Raw genomic sequence first — 24,910 nt, forward strand, 5'->3', positions numbered from 1 at the left:
TAACTTTTTGAAATGTATCTGCAGGTTTGGGACTATAATCAGTTTTTGATTTATTAGGTTTTTGTCATTTGGATCCATTTGGACTTTTTCTACTTCTAAATTTTGAAGTTATACAACGTTGAAGTAAAAATATACAGCTCTGTAAAAATTTAAGAGACCATTTAAAACTATCAGTTTCTCTGATTTTACTTTTTATAGATATATGTTGGAGTAAAATGAACATTGTTCTTTTATTCTATGAACTACTGACATGTCTTTGAAATTACAATCAAAAATTTAGTATTTATTTGCAGAAAATAACAAAAAAGATGCAGTGTCTTCAGACCTCAAGTAATGCAAAGAAAACAACTTCATATTCAGTTAGAAACAACAATACGAATGATTTAACTCAGGATAACCATGAGGTTTTCAATGGAGTTTAATGCAGTAGACTCTGGCATTAAACTAGAGTTTTAATGCCAGAATACAGCTTTTTTCCAGAGCTGTATTTGTATTTATCAGTAATCCTAACAAATATTGCAAATTAACCTTGTTTCCAATAAGTGTTGCACTTATTTAAGAAAGAGTTAGACCTTTGGCTGCTGAACAGTTGTCATATTTGAGCGTCCAGCGCAGCCTGGCGGTTTCCTGTTACAGCAGCCGTTTGGTGTGACAGCTGTCCGTCCTGCAGCCATGCAGACGGGGTCTCAACATGGACTTCAGGCCTGCTCAGGATGGGTCCCAGCGTGTCAAAAAACGACAAGTATCCTCCCCCCATACCGGGGGGGAAGGGCTGGATTGGCAGAGACCAGTCCAGCTGTGACTTAGTTGGCTAATGGCGGCCAGCACAGATGGCAGCGCCCACGTTCCACACATGAACGCATGCGGGTTGACATGCACGCGACGGGCCGCTTTCCAGCAGTATGCAGAACAATCGCAAGTGGAGCTTAAAATGGAGGTTTACATGCATGGACGGCACATTTAGTGTCAGTGACCAATTATGTAATGGAGCTTCATTCCGATCAGCCTCCGCCACAGCGTTAGGAAGGACACTAAAGTGACGTCCAGCTAATACCGTGTCAGCGGTGCCAGTCACTGTGAATTTACTCCTCCTGTTAACGTGGATAAGTCTCATCAGAGGAGTATTATCCACTATCCGCCTTCCTCTGGTCCTGCTTTAATAACCAACTTACAATTAAGCTACACTGACTCAGGAGAAGTCAGTTAGTGAAAAGTCTCCATGCAAGTTGTCAATGTTGGATTTAAGCTGCGGCAGCAGAGTGTGGGGGAAAAAATAAACTACAATCTTATTGCTTCCAAATGAGTGAATGATGCACCGGATTCATTTAATCCTATTTGGTCCTATATAAACCTCTGGGACACAACAAACGGTCAGCAGAAAAATCTTTAATTGCATCTCCTTAAAGTGGTTACTGCTTTTATTTTGAAGGCGACATCTGTCTCTTCTCTGTTTGCGTTCTTGTAACACCAAAGGGGCTGATGCAGATAACGTTTTAATAACCTGAACATCTTGGTGTATTTACCCAGAATGCCTTGCGCTGTACCTGTAGACTTGGTCCACAAGGCGTTCACATAAGAGACCGAGGTTTTTATGCGGATGAGAGTTTTGGTTTTTTTGGTCCGCATCAGAGTTCGATTAGACAATCACGCCTCCCCAAACAAACCAAACTGTCCAGACAAACGAACCAGAGTTCAGTTAAAGTGAACCAAACAAGACCGCTTTAATTCATAAGCTGTAGAAATAGTTGCTCTTCTTTTACAAGTAGAGTTTCCTTTCCACAGTTATAGATCCGAGTTAATTAGATGTGAAACTTTCCTGTGTTCTTGAGAAGCTTCAAAACAGCAAAACATTCAGTAAACTTGCATGGTAAATGTTTTCTCAAGCAAGCATTTACTAAATTTACCTTTGTCTGTACTTAATATTAAACAATCATCTGTAATCAAAGGCATTAAATGCGTTGTGAATGCAGCTTTTCAGTACACAATGTATGCGGCGGTCCCATGGCGAGGAGCAACACACAGGACTAGTGTTCATGCTCTTGTGTGGCCCTGTGAAGAGCGCCTGTCACCAGTGACTGAACGTATTCTTCTTCAATTTCTATGGTGCTAAGATGTTCCTCTCACCCCTCCCTCCATAGTTCCTGTTTCTTGCGGGGTTAATGGATGCAAAGGTCGACTGTCAGCTGGTTTCTACGTGACACGAGGAAGCAGAGGCTACGATTGCTAATTTTGACTGAGTTCACCTCAATGCTGCCTTAAATTTTTATTTTTTATTTTTTTGAAAGTCAGGATTTGGAAAGTGGATCTTTTGGCTCAGTGATTCCTTCGCATTGATTTGAGTCAGGCTTGCTGTCTGGATCCGATAATCTTTATAGGGGTTTTATAGCATCGAAGGTTGACAAGAGTCAGATCAGCATGTTGCGTTCACTGACCCTTGGAAATGAAAATTCATACTTCTGGCTTCCCACAAGACTCGAGATTTATTGCTGCTTTCAGTCAACGTTTAATCGCTTGCTGTAGTCGAGTTCTTTGGCTTCTTGATTCCAAACAATCCTTGTTTTAATTAATTCCCGTGGATCAGCTCATTAGGGAATATGTCTTTAAAAATAATCCCCCATTACAGAACATGAAGCGAGTAAGATGAACCAAATTAATGTGTAGCATAATGAATCCATGGATTGAAGATTGCCAACATTGATGAGACGTAGTTGCTACTCCTGCATCATTTAAAAAATAATCCGAACCTTCTGGGTTTTGACGCGCACGTTGACATTTTCGGGGATCACCTCGTTCCAAAATGTTGTTGACGGCTGGAAGTCAGAGGTCCTCCCACCCCGAGGGTAAAAACACGTCCCTATAAATAGAGCTGCGGGAGAAACAGGCCAGCAGCAGAATGACAGGCATTTGTACTACCAACCCCAGCATAGATGTGGAGTGTGAAGCAACACACAGGGGTACAGAAACTCACCCCTCCCTTGCCCCAGCAACTTACTGAGATCTGTCTCGGCTTCTCGAAAACCAGGATTGAAGGCCTTCTCGTCACATCTATGCCTCTTTGTGTTTCACAAAAGAAAAGGTTAAACGATGAAAGACGATACTTCAGATTCCTTTAGGTAAACATTCTGCGCAGTAAGAGCTCATATCCAGTGTATTTAGTGTGTTCTTTAATCTTCTCACACTGGAAATAGTGATGATACACAAAGACTAAGTCTATTGTAAACTAATTTTGTTATAATTTTTAAAAAATACTGCAAATGCTTTTTGTGTGGAACATGTCTGGCTTTAAAACAACCCAAAAGTAGATGATGTTCTGGAACAGTCTGGAGTTTTATTTTTGGGGTTTTCGTAAAAAAAAAAAAAAGAGAAGAAACTGTTTTAAAATATTTGTATTTCCTGATTTTTATTCACTATTTAATTCTCAAAAAATTATTTGTCCATTTATCCATCCATTCATGTCCTTCTACACATTGTCCTTCTGTCTTCTTTTCCTCCCTATCTCTCTGTCTTCATATATGATTGAAAGACAAGTACATCTTTTCATTTTACTTAATTTGCTTTGAAGTAATTCATTTGTATTCATGAGAGAATTAGAGGAGAAGTACTTAACTGGTCATAAATCTAAATTGGTGTACGTTCCCTTAATGATCTCTGATGTCAGTGATCCGCAAGTCTTCACAAAAGACTTCAAAACATCTGCTTTGATTCACTGTTTTGTGCTTAATTAAAATCAAACAAGGTTTGACATCCATAAAAGGTTTGTTATTGTTAATGTTAATTGCCATAAAACAATGGCAATTTGGCAATGCTCAAATTGCCATTGTTTTCCGAACATAAAGAGAATTGTACGTGGACAAGAAATGGTTAAACTGGCATAATCAATCCTTCTAGTATATAGGTAAAAACATTTAGAGCCAACCTTGTTTACAAAAACAAATTAATTTTTGCCATTTGCGATCATTTTAGTTCAGTTTTGTAATAAAAAGTGATTCTATATAAACTGCTAGTGGATTAATAGATGGGATAACATACTGGGTGCTAACTTTTAAAAGTCTGACAGGAGACATGTGTTGGCTTAGAAAGTGCTAGCTAACATCCTAATGCAGCTAAAGGTATTCTATAAAGTTCTGCTAGCATGCTATCTTCTGCTAGCATGCTATCTTCTGCTAGCATGCTAAAAATCCGTGAGGGACGACGGAGTCCCTGCTCGAAATTCCATGAAAGATGTGTACAGAGCCTCGTGCCGCAAGCCCGTTGAAAGGCTGTTTACATCGTTTTAAACTGTGTGATTGTGAGCGTGAGTGAGAATAAAAATACCAATAGGTGTTTCGTTCCATATAACACAGTAGGAGTGTAACCGGTAAACCTTTTATGGATGCAAGAGCAAGAACCCCCTACTTGATGACTTTGTGATTCTGTGTTTGATATGATGTAAAGCACTTCGAAATGCCTTGCTGCTGAAATGTGCTGTACAAATAAAATTTGATTGATTGATTGATTGATTGATTGATTGATTGATTGCTAGATAGGATGCCATATCTAACAGTATCTGCTTGCTAGGATAGTATTACTTAATTTGTAGCATGGTAGCTAATGATAGCTGACATAAAAATAGCATGACTGTATCATGAGCTGTGTTTAACATAGAGGATAGTGTTACTACAGAATTATTAGCAGTAATAGAAGGCTAATACCTAAACTTCAGTTAAATGGGGATGGGTAATATTTGCTATCGGTAGCAACATGCTAATACTAGCATTATTACCAATATAGATTCAAGATTCCTAATTGAGTTTAAAGCCTATAGCTCCTGTGTTTTGGCCCTATTTAAGCAAGAAAACCTTTGTGCAAACCAAATGGCAGGCATCATCAAAAAGACACTTTAAAAATGTCTGTTTGGTCTTTTTTTCTGCTGTCAGCCAATATTTAGGCATCCCTGCATTTGCATCAGAGGGAAGCTCATCTGTGGACAGACCTTTAAAGAGGCACTTTATCATTTCATAAACTGTCGACTGACTCAGGGTTTTCTCCTGTACTCTGCTTTTCCCCTCCACTGCAGTGTGATTTACCATGACAACTGAATCGGGCGCAGACTCTGAGGCCAAACAGCCGCAGGCGAAGAAGGAGGCAGAGAAGGGGAAAAGTAAAGCAGCGGCGGACCCTGCCTCGCCCCAGAACCAGCCGGAGCAGCTCCCAGCTGCAGTTGGACACAGCACCCCGGCCAGGAAAGAACAGGTCAGCCTCCTCATGTTCCCCACGTCCTTGGAACGTACTCAGACGTAACATGAAAACACACAAAGCAAAGGTTTAACCTTGAATATATCAATAAACAGCTTTCATATTTTAGATAAACCGTGTTAATCCATTTAAATAAAAGAAACATTTCACAACATGATTACTCCAGAATGAATCGGTTCTTTGTGAGGAAAATGGAAATTGTGGTGACGGCATGATTTCAGTGTCCTCCTCTATTGTTACGACCCGCAAATCTGATGGAGCCAGCTCTTCTTTTAGCTGCTGCTCCATTCATTTATTTCTCCAAGAAATAAACGTGTGATTTGGCTACAATTTCCAACATTTGGATATTTCTTATTTCTGAACTGGATTCCTAAAGGTTGACACAGTGACTCCCTGACTGTGGGAGCAGTGACTAAACTGAAGTTGCACTTTGGAAGTCAAAGCTCAACTTCTTTCGGGGGATGATGGTTTTAGATCGAATAATTGTTCTTAAAATGACTAAATACCTCTGAATAAGTAAAACCATGTAAGCTTGACGTTATTTTAAGGACGATTCATAACTTTTCATCTTCTTCACAAGAAAATCCCCGTCTTCCACAAAAATCCACTGGCGAGGCTGGATTTTAGTTTCAGAAAATGATCTCTTTTTAGGAAAAATAATTTCTAATCACTGTGTGTTTTAAAAGAACTGACTCTTATACTGTCACAGTATGATATTTAAAAAGTATTATTCTGTGGATTCCCTGCAGGATCTTGAAATGTACTTTAAAAAGTTGAAAAAAGGAGCTTAGACATATTCTTTTAGCATCTAAGGTTCTGAACACATTATACTGTATATTCCCATTATAAACTGTCATTAAGCTCTGACACATCACTATTTTGTAAGTCACATAGTTTAGGTATTAAAATACACTTAAGTATGACATGATGATGATGGTTATAGCCTCCATTTTTTCTTTTTTTATCTCATAATGAGTTGTGCCACAAACTGGCGAGTTTTTACTAAAAACTTAGACCTGGTCACACCCCTTCCTTATATTTGGCTAAATACAGCAAAGTTTGCAGAAGAAAAATCGTATTTTCATTGTCGGGGATAAACTAAAAACATTTTATGGACTTCAAAAATGGAAAAATAATAAGTCTAAAAAGTTAAATGGCTGTAAATCTTAGGGTAAACGCAAAATATTACAGTTTATTTGTTATTGTGCAGGTAAAAGAGAAATAATTCTTAGTAATATTTTTTTTAATTGGGGGGGAAAATAAAATCTGGCCCCCGAATAATTTCAACTTTGGGATTTTGACCCTTGGTGCAAAAAGTTTGGATACCACTGATGTAAATGTTCTAGTCTCACTAGTATTTGTCGTCCAATCATCCTCTGATTTGTTGCCCTTTGACATGCCTGATTAGAATACGCCGTATGTTTAACTGTTATTTCTCCATGAATATTCAAAGCAGACCAAACTGAACCAGTTTTATTTCCTCTTCCTGATAACGTCCTGCTCCTTGGTAAGCTGCGCTCTGAAATGTTCAGGGCTGCACTAAAGAGCCTCTGATGGATGATGCACTGCTGCTGTTGCCATGGTGTAAACTGTCAACGAGCCGGAGGAAAATCCCAGCGCTCCGGCGCGGCGCCGTCTGTCGTCCCTGTGAAACACATTCCAGCCAAGGGCGCGTATTCCCCAGGAAGTGGCTCCCGCAACAGTTTTTCTGCTGCGATTTCATTCATCTGCAGCATCTCTGCTCATCAGACATTAATCAACAGCATCTGTAAAACAGTCTTAGATATTTACAAGCCTTTTGCAATAAACTATCAATTAATTAAACGCAAGATAAAAAAATGTAAATGTGTTTCATCATTTCAATTCTGATCATTTTTAAAGGGCAGTTTTGTTTATAGACACTTCATAATCCATTTTATTTATGGTTTCAGTTTTGGTTATTTTGGATATTTAAAATAAAGTCAATTTCCTGTATCAAGGGTTCTTTACAAACTCAAAGTTTGTTGGCTTTTGAAATGGTGGACTTGAATTATTATGCCATTTTGAATATATTACTTGAAAATGGTTTCAAAACAACAAAATTATTGTTTATCGCAGCAGTTTCTGGAATAATTTATTGTCCAGCAAAATTTGTTTTTGTGAAAAGTTTAGCTATTAAAGTGAAACTTTCACATTTTTGTTGTTTCCAAGTAATATCCTGCTGTGTTTGGGCTCTGCCTGGACAGTTTGTCCACATGAGTTTCAGTGAAAACTCAGAGCAAGCTGATTGATATAACCCAAGATGTGAGATGAGAAATGAAGACGACACTAAAGCTTGTTTTTCAGGATACATTCAGTTAGGAAGGGCCTTGTGTTCGGTCAAGTGGAAAAGTGGATTTTCTCTTTTTAAAAAACTGAGGTACACCTCAAGCTCCTCTCCGTGGGACCTCATTAAATTTCCGGCATGGTCTCAGTTATTTATAGCTTCAGGAATGTGACACAAATTGTTTTTGTTTTATCCTTTCCTCAAAGATAACTTGAAGTGACAATCCAGGCGAGGACATTTACACAATAAAATGGCAACAGAAGAGTTTTTGTCTGGTCTTTTGAAGCGTTTTAAAATGTGAGAGGAAATTGTAATTTAGTACTAGATTAGATATGTGGCAACAATTTAAAGGAATGACTCACTTTTTAGAGTTAGAAACCGCCGGCAGACCATCTGCTTTTACTGTGACATGAAAGAGAGATGGAAAAAGAACACAAAACTCCAAACTTGGAAAGTATTGGGAGCAAATGATGCTTCAGTGGCTTTTTGTAGGAAACAGACATTGCTAAGCACACAAGCATTGTGCTTGGAGTACATCTTACACTAGAAAAGATGAGAATTAATTTTCTGTATCTGACTTTTAATAGCACACAGAAGCGTTGAACCAAGAATTCTACCAATGGGAAAGAAAAACAGAGTCCCCAGTAGAAATACTTATGGATTTATAAAAGTTTTGCACTTGTTCCCTTTCCATCAGGAGCAGCAGGAGGAGGACCAGGAGTCCCACAGGTCGTCCACCAGTCGTTTGTCCAGGTCTCCCTTGAGGGGCGTGAAGAAGGTGAAGATGATGCAATGTAAGATCACGCTTCTGGACGGCTCCGACTACTCCGTCAACGTGGAGGTGAGTCTTTGCAGGTGGCAGAGGTTAAATGTTTTTAATAATGTGGTTTACAGCAGCGTAGAGGTCGTTGTAAGAGATTAAAGAGAGGTTTTGTTTTCATTAACCCTCCAGCAGTTTTAAGGCGTGGAGTAATTTTTCACAAGCTTTTTACGCTGTGCGCAGTCCAGCGGGCTTGAACTGACCCCTCTTGCGCTTTTATAATTTCTTTATTTATTTTTTTTGGAGTGTGGTTTTGGTAACTGATGGTTTGACGGGTCAACGCTTTGTACGGCTTTGTTCTACCCAAGCGTAAAATTTCATGACATTTAGCAGGACAGGTTTGGCAGCCAAATGCATTCAGGACGCTGATTTACAGTATCTGTGATTTTATAGATTTGCACCTTTACATTTGTCCACCGAGAGTCACTTCTTGTGATGTATTGCCCTTAGTTTTTCTGTTTTGTCTGGGGAAAAAGCTCCTCATGGGGCACTTCAGCACATCAGAGCTGCTGTGAAAAAGACATAAATGATAAACTTCTGTCTTTTTGTCTTAAATAAGAAGCTTTAAATGAGACAAACTGAGCTCTACAGTTGTATTGATTCAACTTAAGCCTGAAACAGAAAAAGCTTTATCCTTTTAAATGTGTGAAGCTTGAGCTTCACCACATAACAACCTCTCTCTGCCTGTAAAGTTAATCTTTCTCTTGAATCCTCACTGTATCAGGAATAAATGAGACTTTTGTTTGGCATTTCACTAATGCTGCTTTCACTAAAGCTCCCTTGAGCTTTTCTCCAAGTTTGGAGACAGAAAACCTTAGAAGATTTCTCGGATGTGTCCAGGCTGAACAGGAGCTCAGACTGCAAACCTTTTTATTAAGCAGATTCCTCCTCAGCAGGGGGTTGGATGCCGAGGTTAGCCGACTGTTCCTGTTGCGGTGCTGAGAAACTTTGCTGTGATGTCCCACCACAGTAAAATAGTAGGAAATATTGGTTATTTATCTTTGCACCTTTGAGACCGATACTGCTTTTTTTTAAAAAAGGTTTTATTGGCTCTAGTGGCCTTTGTTTGATAGTTAACTGACAGGAAAGGGGGTAATGAGAGAAGGGGAAGACATGCGGCAGGCTGGGAATCGAACCTGCGGCAGCCACGTTGAGGACCAAGGCCTCCATACGTGGGTTGTGCTTAACCCCTGCGCCACCACAGCACACCCGGATACTGCATTTTAATTTGTTGTAGGAATTTCCTGTAGTTTCATTTTCAGCTTAAAGGTAGAATACATTTTTATGCATTTTGCCTTTCATCCACACGAAAACTCTGTTTTACGTCCCTAAAAACCAAACCAACGAAAGTGGAGATTTGATAAAACTCAATATTTGTGTTTGTGTGTGTACATGAGGAAAATGGAAATTTGGGGATCCACACATTACAATCTGTGCCAATCTATCTACATCCCATGTGTCAAACTCAAGGCCGATGGGCCAAATCCAGCCCAACATACCTTCTTATGTGGCTCTTTAGATTCTAGACTAAACACTAAGTCTACTTAAATTTTATGTTGTCAATCAAATCTATGCAGTTTTTATCTGCTTATTGCCAAATCATATCAATCAGTTCCTACAGTTTCTTGAGAATTATCAGGGAAATTCATGCAAAGTCAACAAATCCCCTCACTTTTTTGTGCTAATAATTTGGAGTTTATTGCAGATTTTTCTGAAAAATTGTCAAAATTTCTCACTAGTACTAAACAGCTGCCTCAGCCTTAATTGATGCCAGATTATTGTCCATGATCTATGCAGCCAGTAATAAAAAATTGCATTTTTTTTGCAAATATTTCCAGATTAGTTCCACAAACACTTTGATTTTTATTTTTTTTAAATCACAGAAAGAATCACAAAATCCTGGAGGGACTGAAAAGACGTTCAATAATATCATTTAATTTTAAGAATTCATTGATATTTTGTGAATAGGTTTTATTAACACATTCTGACACCACCGGCCCTTTAAGAGCATTCATGATCTTGATCTTGACGAGTTATGACGAACAGTTGCTTTAACATGATTTCTGATTGACATTGTTTTGTTTTTCAATAACTTTATGTTCCAATACTCTATTTAAAAGCAGTCCAACCTGTATGTCTGTCCACACAAATGAACCTCCTGGCGCCATGTTTAATTTCTAGCAGAACGTTGTGTTTGTTTTGAAGCAATCTGATTGGCTGACATAGGCTTTAGCTTTGTGTTACACTGCCCCCTATGGGACTGGCATGTTTAAAACAACAGGGGTGGATTTGAATGGATTTATGTGAATGAAAACGTTTCTGAAACCAATACTGTGTGTATTCTTTTTTTAAAATGATCTGGGCTTGACAAGAGAAGACATGAGGCTCGAATACTAACATGCATTACATTTTTTATTGTTTTTTTTATTTTTCTTCTTTTTTTGAATTGTGAAGATGTGTTATTGTGTGTAGTCATCTTCATTGAATCCTCCTCCCAGCTCAGTTTAAACCCAGCAGAGATGAGACAGGACCAGTCCAGCTGAGGTTGGAAAACTAATTACCAGAGAGGCTTCCTCCTCCCAGCCTCCATCCCCCATCTGAGATGGTCCGGGACGTCAAGCCTTGACACTTTTATCCCCCTGACCTTGTAGTTTTCCAGCTCAGCTCAGCTGGCCCCTGTGGGAAGCAGTCCAGGCTAATCGTTTCCTATTATTTTCTGCGACACGGAGCTGCTGAAGCTCCCACAGCTGCACTTCTCACTCTGTTAGGTTGTGATAGAGGGAAAATGAAATCCCCGACATCTCCTAGATGATGACATTAAATTTGTGAAGGTCTTTCTACCTTCGGACTTTTTTTGTACTTACTGGATAGTTTGTGACTGTACAGAATGAAAGTATCGTAATAATTCTCTATATTTTTAGCCACTATTAGTCAAGCATCTTAAATTTATAATGTGGTGCAGCTGAGAAATGTAAAATTATATTTGCTGACTTTCTGTTTGTGCAACGACTTATGCAGAAAGCGCCTTCACATGAAACGGGTTATGAAAATGGTATTTTGTTTTCCAAATAAGTGTCTGACTGTGCAGTCTCACTTCTCCTACAAGATCACTGTGAGTCTGTTCCTGTTTACGTTCTATGTTTAGACACAGTTGACCAAAATCAATGTTCCTCATCTGATCTGAGGTCAGTTTACCTTCCAGCTTGCTTTTGTTTTCCCCTGGCGAAGACATCCAGACAGTTCACCGCTTGCTTACTCTGGTGACTGGGTCCTTATCTCTTCCATAGCTGCTTGACTGATCCAAGAGGTTTTGTACATCAAAGCGTTTTTTGTTTGCGTGTCTGTACAGCCGGCTTCACGTTGTAGAGGTCGGGCAGAAGTCATCTGACATGACTGTGTTGACTTCCTTAGAGATGATTGGGTAGGATTGTTTTCCTGCAACCAGTAGAGTTAAAATTCTGTTCATAATCCTGATAAGTTTTCTCTTTTTACATTTTATTCTGTCTGTATCTGATATTTTCCAATCGAGTGGACAGCATGTGTTTTCCATGTTCTCTTTATCGTGATAAATATAATTTGTGTTTAACCTACAACCCAATATAGCTCTGTAAAAAATTAAGAGACCACTTAAAACGATCCGTTTTCCTGATTTTACTGTTTTAGAGGTATATGTTTGAGTAAAATGAACATTATTCTTTTATGCTATGAACTGCTGACAACATTCCTCCGATATTCAAAGCAAAAATTCAGATTACCTTCTGAGTATTTATTTACAGAAAATGAGAAATGGTCAAAATAATGAAAAAGATGCAGTGCTTTCAGACCTCAAATAATGCAAAAAGAAAAACAAGTTCATTTTCATTTAGAAACAACAATACTAATATTTTAATCAGGAATAGTTCATAAATCAATATTTGGTGGAACAAACATGAGGTTTTCAATAGGGTTTAGTGCAGTGGGCTCTTCATTTTTTCCAGAGCTATATGTGCAATTTGGAGGTGTGGGTGCTTCTTCGTGTATAAAGACAAAAAATTTTCTCAAAATTTAAGTGTAGATGTTTTGATCACATAAATGAAACGTCACTCGTAAAAGCAATGTTTAAAAAGAAAAGTAAACGGCAATCAAACACATTAAAGGAGACCCGTTATACAAAATTCACTTTTTGCTTGTTTTTGTACTTTTATGTCTCAGCTTCTTCTAAAAACAACCCAACTGCTTAAAAAACTCAGCATTTTTTGGCAAAAAGTTACTGTGTTTTGTTATGTCTGGAAACTGAGCAGTTTCAAAAACTTCCTGATTGTTGAGTCACACTACGCCATCACCTAGCAACCCAAGCAATCCCAGTTTACTGTGTGCGCTGTACAATGGCTGCTGGAAAAGACAAGCGTTTTGTTGTTGAAACCACTTGCTGGATTCTTGTTGGTTGAGCAGGAGGCTCTACTTTTGCTTTTCAAAGATGTACGGGTATATAATTTTGCGTCTGTTTGCATCCATTTTCATGTGTGAGTGTAAACGTTGAGTTGATATGCGTGGCCAGCAGGAGCTTATCTGGATTTAAAGTGACAGGATGCCCTAAAACAGCTCAGAATAGGCAGAACTGAGCAAACTAAAATCTCATCAAGAATGATTTTGTGCCAAAATGTTGTGAACATGTTTTGTATCGCTCATAGGCTTATCCTAACCCGTTCAAGGAACCATAATAGGTCACCTTTACATATTTCAATATTAATTGATTCAAGTTTAAAACAAGTTTTTGGTTTTCTTCTCATAGAAACGAGCCAAAGGCCAAGTGCTCCTTGATAAGGTGTGTGAATACCTCAACCTGCTGGAGAAGGACTACTTTGGCATCACATACAGAGATATAGAGAGTCAAAAGGTAATCTGAAAAAAATTTACTTGTGACCCCGACCCCCTTATGAAACTATAAAGTTGTTCACAATAACATAATAATTCAAGCTGAAGTACAGTAACTCTTCCTAAACTACATTTTGAAAGTAAGTCAGCGAGACACACTAGTTAAGATCTCCTACTTTTAAGAAACACATCTTTATGTAATTTGTATAGAAACTGGTTGTGACTTTTTTCTTCTGTGGTTTTGCAGAATTGGTTGGACCCTTCCAAAGAGCTTAAGAAGCAGATCCGGAGTACGTCTTAAATCCCAGTGACTAGCCTGTTGTACCACTAACAGGCTAAATCCTAACTGTGATTATCTCTCACTCTTTGTGCGTCGCAGACGGACCCTGGAACTTTTCTTTTAACGTGAAGTTTTACCCGCCAGACCCGTCGCAACTGTGCGAGGACATAACAAGGTGAGTCAGCTGCTGATTTAAAAAGGTTATGCATCATGTTTTCTAATTATCACTGATTTCTAGGACTAATTATTCTTCTGTTAGGAAGAGAATTTAAGTGACCACCACAATCCATGGTGCAGTTAATTAAAAAAATGTAATACTGCTCTGGAGCTTGAGCTAAACCGTCCAACATGAGAATATCGCCGTGTATTGAAACCTGTTTGTCTTTATTTTCTCCCAGGTACTACCTGTGCTTGCAGCTGAGGGATGACGTCGTTTCGGGTCGCCTGCCTTGTTCCTTTGCCACCCACACGCTGCTGGGCTCCTACACGGTGCAGTCTGAACTCGGAGACTACGACCTGGAGGAGCTGGGCAGCGACTACATCAGCGAAATCCGCTTCGCACCCAACCAGACCAAAGAGCTGGAGGAGAAGGTCATGGAGCTCCACAAGACCTACAAGTTGGTGTCTGACTCTTTAGCCATGGTTTTGTTATGCTTTATTCCCCCAATGAAAGCATTTATTGATTAAGTCAGTAATCAAACGTTTTGCCATTTGGGCCAATATTGTCAAGTGGATAGCACTCGATGGCCACATTTAGTTTTTTAAATTATAGACTTATTTCTTAAGACATTTGTTGTTTTCATCTCTTCAATAATATACTGTATAGATACTATTATACAGCATTATACAGCAAAGTAGTTTAATTTGGAATCTGTAAATCATTGTTGATCCAAAATATACACATCCTCTTGCACAGTTGCTGTTTTAAATGACAAAAATATCTTCCGAAGCTTCTTTTTTTCCCCCTTTTTTTGCGACAAACGTGTAGCGTTTGCTGGTTTTAGCAAAGCGTAATCAATGAAAACAGGAACATTAATACAGAAAAATACTTTTTCTTGTATCCAAGTTATCAAATGTTTAAGAAGATTTTATTTGTCTGGACAACTCTCAAATTAATCGCAAATTCACTCCTTTCTCAAATTGTGGACCGAGGGGCCAAATAAAATTATAATCCACAGCAAATATCTAGACAGCCACAAATGGCCCCTGGGCCACACTTTGGACATCGCTGATCAAAGTAAAAAAAAATACACTTAATACATTGAAAAGAGTAACTTAAACTTAATGTATTTCTTTGGAAATGATCCACTTAAGACAGGATTTATAATCCAGTTTCCCAAGAATTATTTGTGACTTAGTTTTTAACAGCATGAAGTTTTTATACTTTAGATAATACAAAATAAATTGTAGAAAGAATAGAGGATTTAGCAATGAACTTTGTGGGTTTTTCTTGCTCTTAGTTCTTGATTTTCACTGGATTATAATGAGTCGTGTGTAATATTCTTAGAAAGAGCTTAGAAAGGAATCGAATAATAATGCCAATCATCTTACATGTGCATCGTCTTAAAACAATTTATTTTTAAAGAAAAGTTAAACTTGTAAGTAGATTAGTAACACAGTGATGAAATTCAAATGTTTGTCAGTTTTAAGAAGTGAAACTTTCATTTGCTGCACAAATGCGGCATAAAATGGAGGCTTTGATCTTAAACTACAGCGATAATAACCTCATTCATTGATTTGTACCTGTTGGATTTTAAATATAGAGGCACCGATTGTTTTTCTGTTTTGATTCACGAAGATATTTCGGTAACTAGTATTTGTTTTATGTTTTTGCTGCAGGGGGATGACACCAGCTGTAGCCGAAATCCACTTCCTGGAAAATGCCAAAAAGCTGTCTATGTATGGGGTTGACCTCCATCATGCTAAGGTAACAAGCTGACAAAGTGGTAACTCCTGATTTATTATTCCATCTTTTACTTTATCACTGGTGAATTAATAATGAAATACACATTGAACTCAAAAAGCACCTGCACTGGTATTTTAATTTTAAAATACGTAAAAAGTAACTCTTATAAAAAGTTATTGTTATCCAGATAAATACTTTTCTGGGTTTTGTTTGTGTGGGAAAAGAATCAGCAGCTACAATCTGTATATAGATTTTTTGGCGGTTGAATTTTTTTATATTTTTTTATTTTTATAAGAAATTTGTACTTTTTTTGCAGGTTGCTATTCCTTATCCAGAACTAGCATTTAATTTGGGTGATTTCTTTTTTTTTTTTTTATGTACGAACTATATTAGTTTACCTGTAAGGACTCCAGAGTTCAAGGAGCTAAATTGAAAGGAACTTATTTTTCTTGAATATGAATAAATAGCATGATAAATCAAATATTGATACATAAAAAAAAAAAAAGAAAAAAGAAGAAGTTTTTTTATGTTAATATTGTTTACAGCTGCCCCTTCTTTGTCCACTCTGGTCATTACATGACTCATGGTCACATGGTCATCAACATAAAATGAACATGTTTTATTAGCATGTTTTACTCATGGGTCACAACCATTTGCCTTTTTTTTCAGCCATTTTTAGAGAATCGGTCTCATATCGGCACCACTCCCTCTTTTTGTGTTGCTCTTGTTAGATGATAGCAGGCTGGAAAATTACATTTTTATCTTTTTATATACATTATTTAAGTATTTATTATGTCTTTGTTAGTTTGCTTGTGGAGGACTATCGAGTTTTTCTCTAAATTTGATTAATTGCAGTCTTATCTGTCCATCCTTCTCTACATTCATCTGACTCAACACAGCTACAGAGAAACTCTAGACGTGCTCCTGCTGACAATATATTTATGCACAGCTTTTTGGTGCAGTAGAAAGAAAACACCAGCATGATTTCCTTTTGTTTGTTTTGGTATGATTGGACAATTGGGCTTAAAATGTTAATCATCTTCTGATTAAAATGTCCAGAAAAAGTTGCTCCCCCCCTTCATAAACTGAGACAATTCTTGAACATCATAAAATTTAATGACTAGTGATTCAGCTGCTCTTTGTGTAGCATTTTCCTGAATCCAAAGCTGTCTGGGAAAACTGCAGCAGCCAATACAGTCTCTTTAGCAACATTTGTAAATGACAAAAAAAAACTGAAGTTAAAGTGGAAAACTTCTGCTTACTTAAAAACAATAACGTACATAGACTATATTCCAATTACACAAGATGTACGCATATAACTAGGGAGTTGTTGTTTTAAAATTATTATTATTTATTATTTGTTTGAGTGACTTAAAATCCCAGTAAACCAACAGCTGATATAAGTAGGCCTGTCACAATAACAAATTTTACTGGGTGATGAAGCGTCCAGAGAACTTATTGCAATAAATGATAATATTGTTGTTTTGAGACAATTTTAAAGTAATAATAATGGCTTAATAATGCCTGTTGCCCTCTCGAAGATCAATAAACTTTAATTTAGTAAGGAACACTTAGCACTGAAGCCAGAAGATATTTTATATATCTTTAAAAAATATATTATCAGCAAAAACAATAAATAAAACAGAAATAAAAACCACATGAAACCAGAAATAAAATGTATTTTGATGTCTCTGTAAACAAAATTTTATATGATTAATAAAAATTAATTAATCATCAGCATGGAAATGATCAAACTTATTTCAATTTGTCATGCTTAGTGAGACAGGCTTAGATGTAAAGAGTTGAGGTTCATCAGGAAGTCCGATACAAATCGTTCCTAAATACGAAATGTCCCAAAAATATTTTATCTGTTTCTTCCCACACATATTTCACCCATGCTGTTACTTGTGATGCCTCACAGCACACCTGCTTGACAAACATCATGGCTGCCACGGTAACCCCTTGGTTTGACATCGTTTAACGTCGCTTCTGCACCGGTCGACTCACACCGTCTCACTGCCGTCTCTGTGGGTTTGCCAGAGCAGATCTGGAGCCCAGCTTGACTTTTTTTTGTTTGTTTTTATTTATTTATTTTTATTTTTTTTACTCTTTCTCTTCCACCGGCATCAAAAGCAGCATCAGAACAGGCAGGAAAGAGAGAGAGCATAAAACGGATTATCAAAAAGAGCTTTGAGAGTCAGAATGGGCCTGTGTGTGAGCGATGCGGACGAGATGACAGAGATGAGGAAGTGGCTTTGATCGAACTGAATAGACGTCGGGGATCAGCGCCTCCTCCGTTAGTTACAGTTTTGATACACAAGAAAATATGTACATATCAGAAGAGCTTCCTCTTTTGTCTTCTCTCCTCTCTCATGAAATGCAAAGTTGGTAGGGAATCTCTATGAAAGCTTGGCTCCAGCTGAGGGAGAGGTAAGAGGCCGCTTTCCATGTGCTTACACTACCTGAGTGAGTGTGTTTTCCACTTGTGCATGGCTCCACACAACACAACCCATTTATCACTCGAGATTAGTTGCTCCCACTTCGGATCCCTCGTTGGTTTCAGCCAGCCATTTCACGCTTGTACAGTGAAGAGCATCATCTTTATTTTTTTCCTAAAAACCTTCACTGCTGCCAGTCGGTGCCCCGCTAGCCGCCATTCAGTGTCACCGCCGCGTGCATAGAGGAGATTAGAGAACCTCACGCCTGACTCCGCTCCATGCCTGCCTGCTCAACCCCCTGTCATCACCACAAACCTTTTTCTTTTACATTTCTACTTTCTCCTGCTGTGACGCCTGAACACTTCCCGTACATACCGAAGAGTTTATGAAAGTTTATTTGCTGTGGATTACAGAGGGGAGTGATGCAGTTGGGTGGGTTTTCCTCCAGCCTCCTGAAACAGATGTGTGTTCATGTGTTTTCTCACCGTGTTGTTTTCGCAGGACTCTGAAGGCGTAGAGATCATGCTGGGAGTTTGTGCAAGCGGCCTCCTCATCTACAGAGACAGGCTGCGGATCAACAGGTTTGCGTGGCCCAAAATCCTCAAGATCTCCTACAAAAGGAACAACTTTTACATCAAAATCCGACCCGGCGAGGTAAAAACCGCAACAGACCGCTAAAGTCATCCATGATTTCTCAGGAAATATAAATCCAGAGGTTCTTAAAATGTGAAAATTTGGGTTTCCTCTTCAGAGGAAGAGGAGGTGAAATGGAAACTACTCTGTCAAATATTCTAGAAATCACATTGTAGAAATGTTAATGTTTCATAATTTATCACTGTTTGCCTCTTTAATCATTAAGTGTTGAATTGGGACATTGAATTTGAAGGTAGGGCTTTGTTGACATGGTTAAAGAGAAAGTTAAACTAGCATAGTGCTGCAACTATCAATCATTTTAATAATGAAATATTCTGACGATTAGTCAATTAATCGGATAAAAGAAATTGTGACACTGCAGATTTTTCATTTAACTACTGAAGCACTTTTTGTACAAAAAGGGTGAAACGAAACCTGTAATTTGAGTCGTGGGTGAAACATGTTTGCAGAAAAACTAAACTTTTTTTTATCTTAAATGGAAAATTTGTATGTATTTTGTTCAGTTTGGGCATAATTACAGCTCTGAAATGTTCTTTTAGCAAATGGCCTTTTTTGCAGTCTGTATACCAACGATTAATTGATTACTAAATTTGTTAACGATTAATTCAATGATCAATTAGTCATGATTAATCATTTCATGTAAAATCATTTGGGAATATTCTTCAGGGTTTTAATTAAAATAAAAACAAGGACTGAAGTTTGTATTTTTTGTTGTCTCTGTTGCAGTTTGAGCAGTTTGAAAGTACGATTGGTTTCAAGCTCCCAAACCATCGCGCTGCCAAAAGGCTATGGAAGGTCTGTGTGGAGCACCACACCTTCTTCAGGTAACAGCAGGAAGCTTACAGTACTTCAGGTTAAAAACGATTTGCAAAATCTGCCTTTTCTGTAGTGTCTTGGTAAAATGTCTTTACCACTTGAACCCTGTCGCATTGCAACAGAAAACTCCTGTTTATCTATTGAGATTTTATGTAATAGATCAATGCAAAATTTCCAATTTGTTCATGTGAGCGATACATTTTCTTCACTCCAGGGTTATTTGTGGAGTCCCGCAGGGCTCTGTTCTTGGATCAGTTTTTTTACTGTATGTTTTCACTGTTATGCTGATGATACTCAGCTATATCTACATATAAATCCTGATGAATCCAAAGTTTTAGGTAGATTACATGCAGGTGTTGAAAACATTAAAACCTGGATGACATTAAACTTCATGCTTTTAAATTGTGAATTTAAATTAAGAATGTCTGAAAAAGAAAATTGAATAATAAAGTAGAAAACCCTTTTGTTATTTTTGCCCAGAACATGTCATTTTAGTCCTACAATAAATATATTTCTAGGATTTTCTTCTTTCATTTTTGGAATATTGTTAATATTAGAAATATCCTGTCCAGGAGTAATCCTGAAGAACTAGTTCGTGCATTTGCTCCTTCAAAGCTAGACTTACGTACTTCTTTGTTATTTTGTGAAAAATTTATATTTAAGGACACCCTGATAATCTGATACTCCTAAATGAAGTACTAACAAACACATGATTCATATTCAAAGCAGCTCCATTTATGCTGAAAGTAAATCTGGCCTTCTGAAAGCATTTAGTTGCAGTGGATCTTTTATTTAGGGGAATCAGAGTACAGTAGATTTAATGAAAATGTGCGTCACAAATGTTTATGCACATATTGTTGTGGTATATTACATAAAATCCCAATAAAATACACTGAACTTTGAAAAATAATATATTTCAAGGCAAGCTGGGTTTTAAATATTAATGAAGTAAAATGACATTAATTGTCTCTGTGGCAGTATTTAAATTTGAGGGAGCCAAGATTGCTTTGCACTTTCCTCCTGGTGTCACTGTACTTGATCTCCTTCCTGTGAAGCAGAGACTGCTGAGCCTGGTTGTAGTTCATGATGTAAAGTTGCTGCTTCAAGCAAAAATGCGTTCACTCGAGTCATTTGGCGTAGCGAAGCCGGCCTGGGGGCCCCCTGGAGACGCATTTAAATGAGGAGTTTTAGTGCTGTGGCTTAAATCAGTGTTTTATTTCTGGTTTGACTAATGTGCTTGTTTGTAACTTGTCACAGGCTCGTGTCTCCTGAGGCGCCACCGAAGAAGTTCCTCAGCCTCGGCTCCAAGTTTCGCTACAGCGGCAGAACCCAGGCTCAGACACGGAGCGCCAGCGCGCAGATCGCCAGGCCGGCGCCGCTGTTTGAACGCTCCTCCAGCAAACGCTACAACATGTCCCGCAGCTTAGACGGAGGTCAGATTGTCCTGCTTGCAATCTCTGGATTCAGGCTTGGTTTGTGTTTATTACTGCATCAATGCAGCGTGGCATGGAGGTGAACGACCCTTTGCTGAGGTCTGAAGGAAGCCTTGTGAGAATTCCTCAACTTCCTCTTGACAAAAGGTGTTCAAAGTGAGGCTCAGGGGCCTTTTGGGGTCATTGGACTAATTTTGTGCGGCTCTCCTGCCCCCAGCCACAGAAATTACGCAAATTAGGACAAAACTACAACTGCTGACTTGGTTTACCCAAATCTGCTTTTAATTACAGTATTAAAAGGCAGCTAAATACAACAAATGTTTTTAAAATGAAGACTGACCTAGATGAAGTCTTTTTTTAGTTTTCTTCAATCCAGCCAAAAATAATCAGCAAATTGGATACCTTTCATTTAACAAGAAAAACCTATTTGAAGTTTTGGATCTACAATCTCATTCCTACAAAGAAATTATGATTACCTTATTTTTTAATTAAATATTGTTAAGCAGGTAAAAAAAATCACTCCATTTTTGGTAATTTCAATTTTTAAAGGACATTTTTTTGGCCCACATGACAAAAAGTAAATTGTTTTTTAATGTTGTAACTTGACATTTCTGCATTAAAAACCCTTTTGATATTCTGATTTTAGGGTTTACATGAAAAAATTTAACTGCACTCATCAACACTAAACAATCACTCTGTTACATTTGTTCAATGTAGAAAACTTAGTTTTTTTAAAAAAGAACTACTGAAATAAATACTTCTTAATGACATTCTGATTTATTAAAAGAAAGCAGTATATTTTAGATCATTATATCTTTCATGTTTATGTTTGTGTACAAAACTTATTTTTTTGATTCTTTGTTTCTTTAAAACCGTCGTAGTCCCTGATAATCCCAGATTAAAGACCGTCTTTCTCCTCAGCTCCCATCACAGAGAACCATGAGACTCCCGTGAAAGGCAACGCCACAGACGGGGCGCCCAAAGTCATAGCTAAGGAGGACATCATCACCACGGTAACGACAGAGAGGAAGGCGGAGGAGGAGAATGCGGAGCGGGAGGATGCGCAGGAAGTTGCCGCGGAGACCGACGCCACGACGCCGCTCAGACACGACACGAAGGTAGAGATTTGTCCACCGGCTCTCACCGAGGCGTATACTCAGAGTTCCTGTTTTTTCTTGTTTCCTGTTTTATTTCTTTATTACTTTGTTGATGGCTGATGTAAAACTCCCAGTTGCTTTCAGCTTAACCCTCTGCAGTAGTGAGGCTTCTCATCCTTTGCTTCTTTACTAATTCGCTTTTCTTTTCTTGTCCTTCCTTTGACCCTCACATTTTACTCGTGTGTGCTCATGCGTGTCCCCCTCACCGCCTCCTTCCCCCCTTCGCTTCTCTCCATTCACACATACGTTATCCAGCCCCCCTCCCCTGCGTACGCCAGCGACCCGCTGCGCTCCGAGCTCTCCCTCCCATCGTCCCCCATCTCTTCGACCAAAGTGCGGCGGAGGCGCAGGGAGAGCGGCCGCAAGCGGGCGTCGTCGGTCAGCCCGGCCAAGAGCTGCGGCGGCGGCTGCTGGCGGCGGCAGGCCCGCGCCGACCGCAAGGCCGCTCTGCTGGAGGAGCAGGCGCTGCTGCTGTCCGCCCGCAAGCAGCGCCTGGAGCGGGGTGGGCGGCGTGGGGCGGGCGGTGGCACGCTCTTCTCCTTCTCCCTGCACCTGCCCGACCTGTCCTCCGTCCTGGACGAGGACGGCTACATCACCTTCCCCGATCTGTCCGAGATGCGCTTCGTCCCGGAGTGCGCGCAGAACTTCCTCCCCATCAAGTCGCCGTCCCTCATCCCCTGCTTCCTGTTCATCTTCTTCTTCCTGCTCACCACTTCCTTCTCAGTCCCCTACGCCCTCACCCTGTCCTTCCCGCTGGCGCTCTGCCTCTGCTACCTGGAGCCCAAGGCAGCCTCCCTGACCGCCTCCATAGCCCAGGGCTACCATGACCATGACAGTTCAGAGGAAGAGGAGGTGTGTGTTCCAGCTGACCCCAGAGTGACCTTTTCACGCCTGATTCTGTCCCGTAATCGTTCAGATCTGACCTGGACATCGTGTGTGTCCCAGTGTCTGTCAGTCTCCTACTTTCAGAGCCTCATCTCTGCTGTCTCATCCTGTTGAAACCATCAAACATCACTCACACTGACAGAGATGAACCTGCAAGTCTCGCCATCTCATTTCTGATTGGCTGCTTCACCGTGACGAGAGGGTTAGACACAAACACGGGATTAGTTTACCTGCAGTGGCGTCAAATTTAGTTTGTCACGATCGTGAGCTGTGTTTCCATCAGACCATAAAATTGTGTAAATTGGAATAATGAAAATAAATTTATGCCAGTTTAAAAGAAATTAAAATTTTTTGATTATGTTTGGCGCTAGGATGAGGATGAGTGACTGTTGCAAATTTTTAAAAATGGCGGGTTTGATTCTTGCAACAGAGTTGCCCTTGTGACTCAATCAGTGACACCACCCATTAGCTAGTTAGTAGCTGTGTTTCAACTGACCATAAAATTGCACAAATTGGAATTACTAAAATAAATTAACTCAATGCAAACACCATCTTTTGATAAAACGCTTTTGTTCTAGAATGAGGTGATTTTTCAGCCATGTGAAAATTGATGGTTTTCGCAAACCTCAACAGAAACGCTTTTTTTCGCATTATGCCAATTTGCACACAGCAGCTTATTGGCAGGCATTGGCACAATGTGCAGCCGGCTCCACCGGAGCTCTCACAGCATTGCACAGTTCATGTTGTCATTCGAACGTATTGAAGCCATAACTCTTCTACAATTTCCCCAAAACGCCGCTCCCAAGTAGGCGGGGCTTGTCGCTCCAGTGCCTGAATAAGTTGCCGATGACTCTGATGGAAGATGAGCGATAGTGCTGGGAATGAATTATAAATACATCTCATGCAAGTGTTTACGTCCATGATTTTAATAACTTATTGTGTGCAGTATCTTTTTTCCGTGTCATTTTAATAGAAACACTGCAATTGCAAAATTGTGTTTTTTCGACATCAGAATATCAAAAGACTTTGCGCACGTTTGTGATGGAAATGCAGCTGCTAAAGAGACGGTTTTCTGTTGAGGAGAGTTGGATTTCTAGAAACGGCCTTTTGTTATTTAGAGACAAATCTTCCTATAACTTGGTCTCTTGGTGCCTAACCCATCTCAACTTTAACGCATCATCAATCAATTTCTGACTAATCCTGTTCAGCGAGAACTCAGAAAACGGCAACATCATGTAAAAATATTCATACGCCCTGAATGTTTTCACTTTTCTGCTACTTCATGTTGCAATCGGAAATTATAAAGTATTTTATTGGGAATTTCTGTGACCAACGCAAAGTTGTAGAAAAATAAAATTCCTTTTTTAAATAAGAAAATAAACATTTATTCCCTAAAATGTAGCAAAACAAATTTTTTTAGCGAATGCTAAATCATTTGTAGCAAAGGATGCATCTGCAGGTAAAAAATACTTTTAACATCAACAAAAGCTCAGCTCTTTCTGCTTGAAATAGCAGCATAGCGCTGATTATTTTTTTGATTATCAGATCAATAATAGAATAACAGAAGTTGCTTAATAGAAGTTTTTTATTATTGTACAGAATTTGAACCAGGTGAAACTAAAAATGTCACTTAACGAGTTCTGAGTAGAACATATTTACAACAAAAGAAGAGATTTTTTATCTTAAAAGCAAAATGTACATATATATTTTATAGTTTTGGTTTAATTACTGCTCTGAGTGTGTTATTCTGTTAGAAATTTTTTATTTTGCTGCTTATATACTCAATTTATCAACTATATTAGCTGAAGTTGATGGTTACTTCAATTATCGATTCTTCAAATATCTGGAACGTAGATCAGAGTCTCCTCATGTATTTGAATGAAAGAGTCAAAGTTCGGACCTAAATCTAACTGATAATCTGTGGAGAAATTTGAAAACCAATGTTCACAGAAGCTCTCTTTGCAGTCTGCCTGAGCTCGAGCTGTCTGGCAAGTAAAAATCCATGCCACACTTTTCAGATTATTGTAAAACATTTTGAAAGCCAGACCTTCCGCTTCACAATTTTGCAAACTTTGTGTTGGTCTATATGGATAGTTTTGTAAGACACCATATTTAGTCGTCACTTAA

At 38.8% G+C, this 24,910-nt stretch overlaps 1 protein-coding gene across 8 annotated transcripts in view; it reads left to right on the forward strand.

The window, feature by feature from the left end:
• epb41l3 (erythrocyte membrane protein band 4.1 like 3) overlaps nucleotides 1-24,910 on the forward strand; it is a 64,993-nt gene that overhangs the window by 18,203 nt on the left and 21,880 nt on the right. For 3 of the 8 annotated variants that reach the window (XM_023335981.1, XM_023335984.1, XM_023335987.1), the window contains exons 2-13: nucleotides 5,090-5,232; nucleotides 8,238-8,381; nucleotides 13,132-13,236; nucleotides 13,462-13,504; nucleotides 13,594-13,669; nucleotides 13,893-14,111; nucleotides 15,334-15,421; nucleotides 18,340-18,492; nucleotides 19,219-19,316; nucleotides 20,566-20,741; nucleotides 21,663-21,859; nucleotides 22,154-22,750. In XM_023335981.1, the coding sequence (XP_023191749.1) occupies nucleotides 5,090-5,232; nucleotides 8,238-8,381; nucleotides 13,132-13,236; nucleotides 13,462-13,504; nucleotides 13,594-13,669; nucleotides 13,893-14,111; nucleotides 15,334-15,421; nucleotides 18,340-18,492; nucleotides 19,219-19,316; nucleotides 20,566-20,741; nucleotides 21,663-21,859; nucleotides 22,154-22,750 (2,039 nt within the window). Of the gene's footprint in view, nucleotides 1-5,056; nucleotides 5,233-8,237; nucleotides 8,382-13,131; nucleotides 13,237-13,461; nucleotides 13,505-13,593; nucleotides 13,670-13,892; nucleotides 14,112-15,333; nucleotides 15,422-18,339; nucleotides 18,493-19,218; nucleotides 19,317-20,565; nucleotides 20,742-21,662; nucleotides 21,860-22,153; nucleotides 22,751-24,910 lie in introns of all 8 variants that reach the window. The other 5 variants (XM_023335985.1, XM_023335986.1, XM_023335988.1 and 2 more) reach the window with 2 other exon arrangements.

This window comes from Xiphophorus maculatus, chromosome 6 (genome assembly GCF_002775205.1).
Source record: "Xiphophorus maculatus strain JP 163 A chromosome 6, X_maculatus-5.0-male, whole genome shotgun sequence".
NCBI classification, from domain to species: Eukaryota; Metazoa; Chordata; class Actinopteri; order Cyprinodontiformes; family Poeciliidae; genus Xiphophorus; species Xiphophorus maculatus.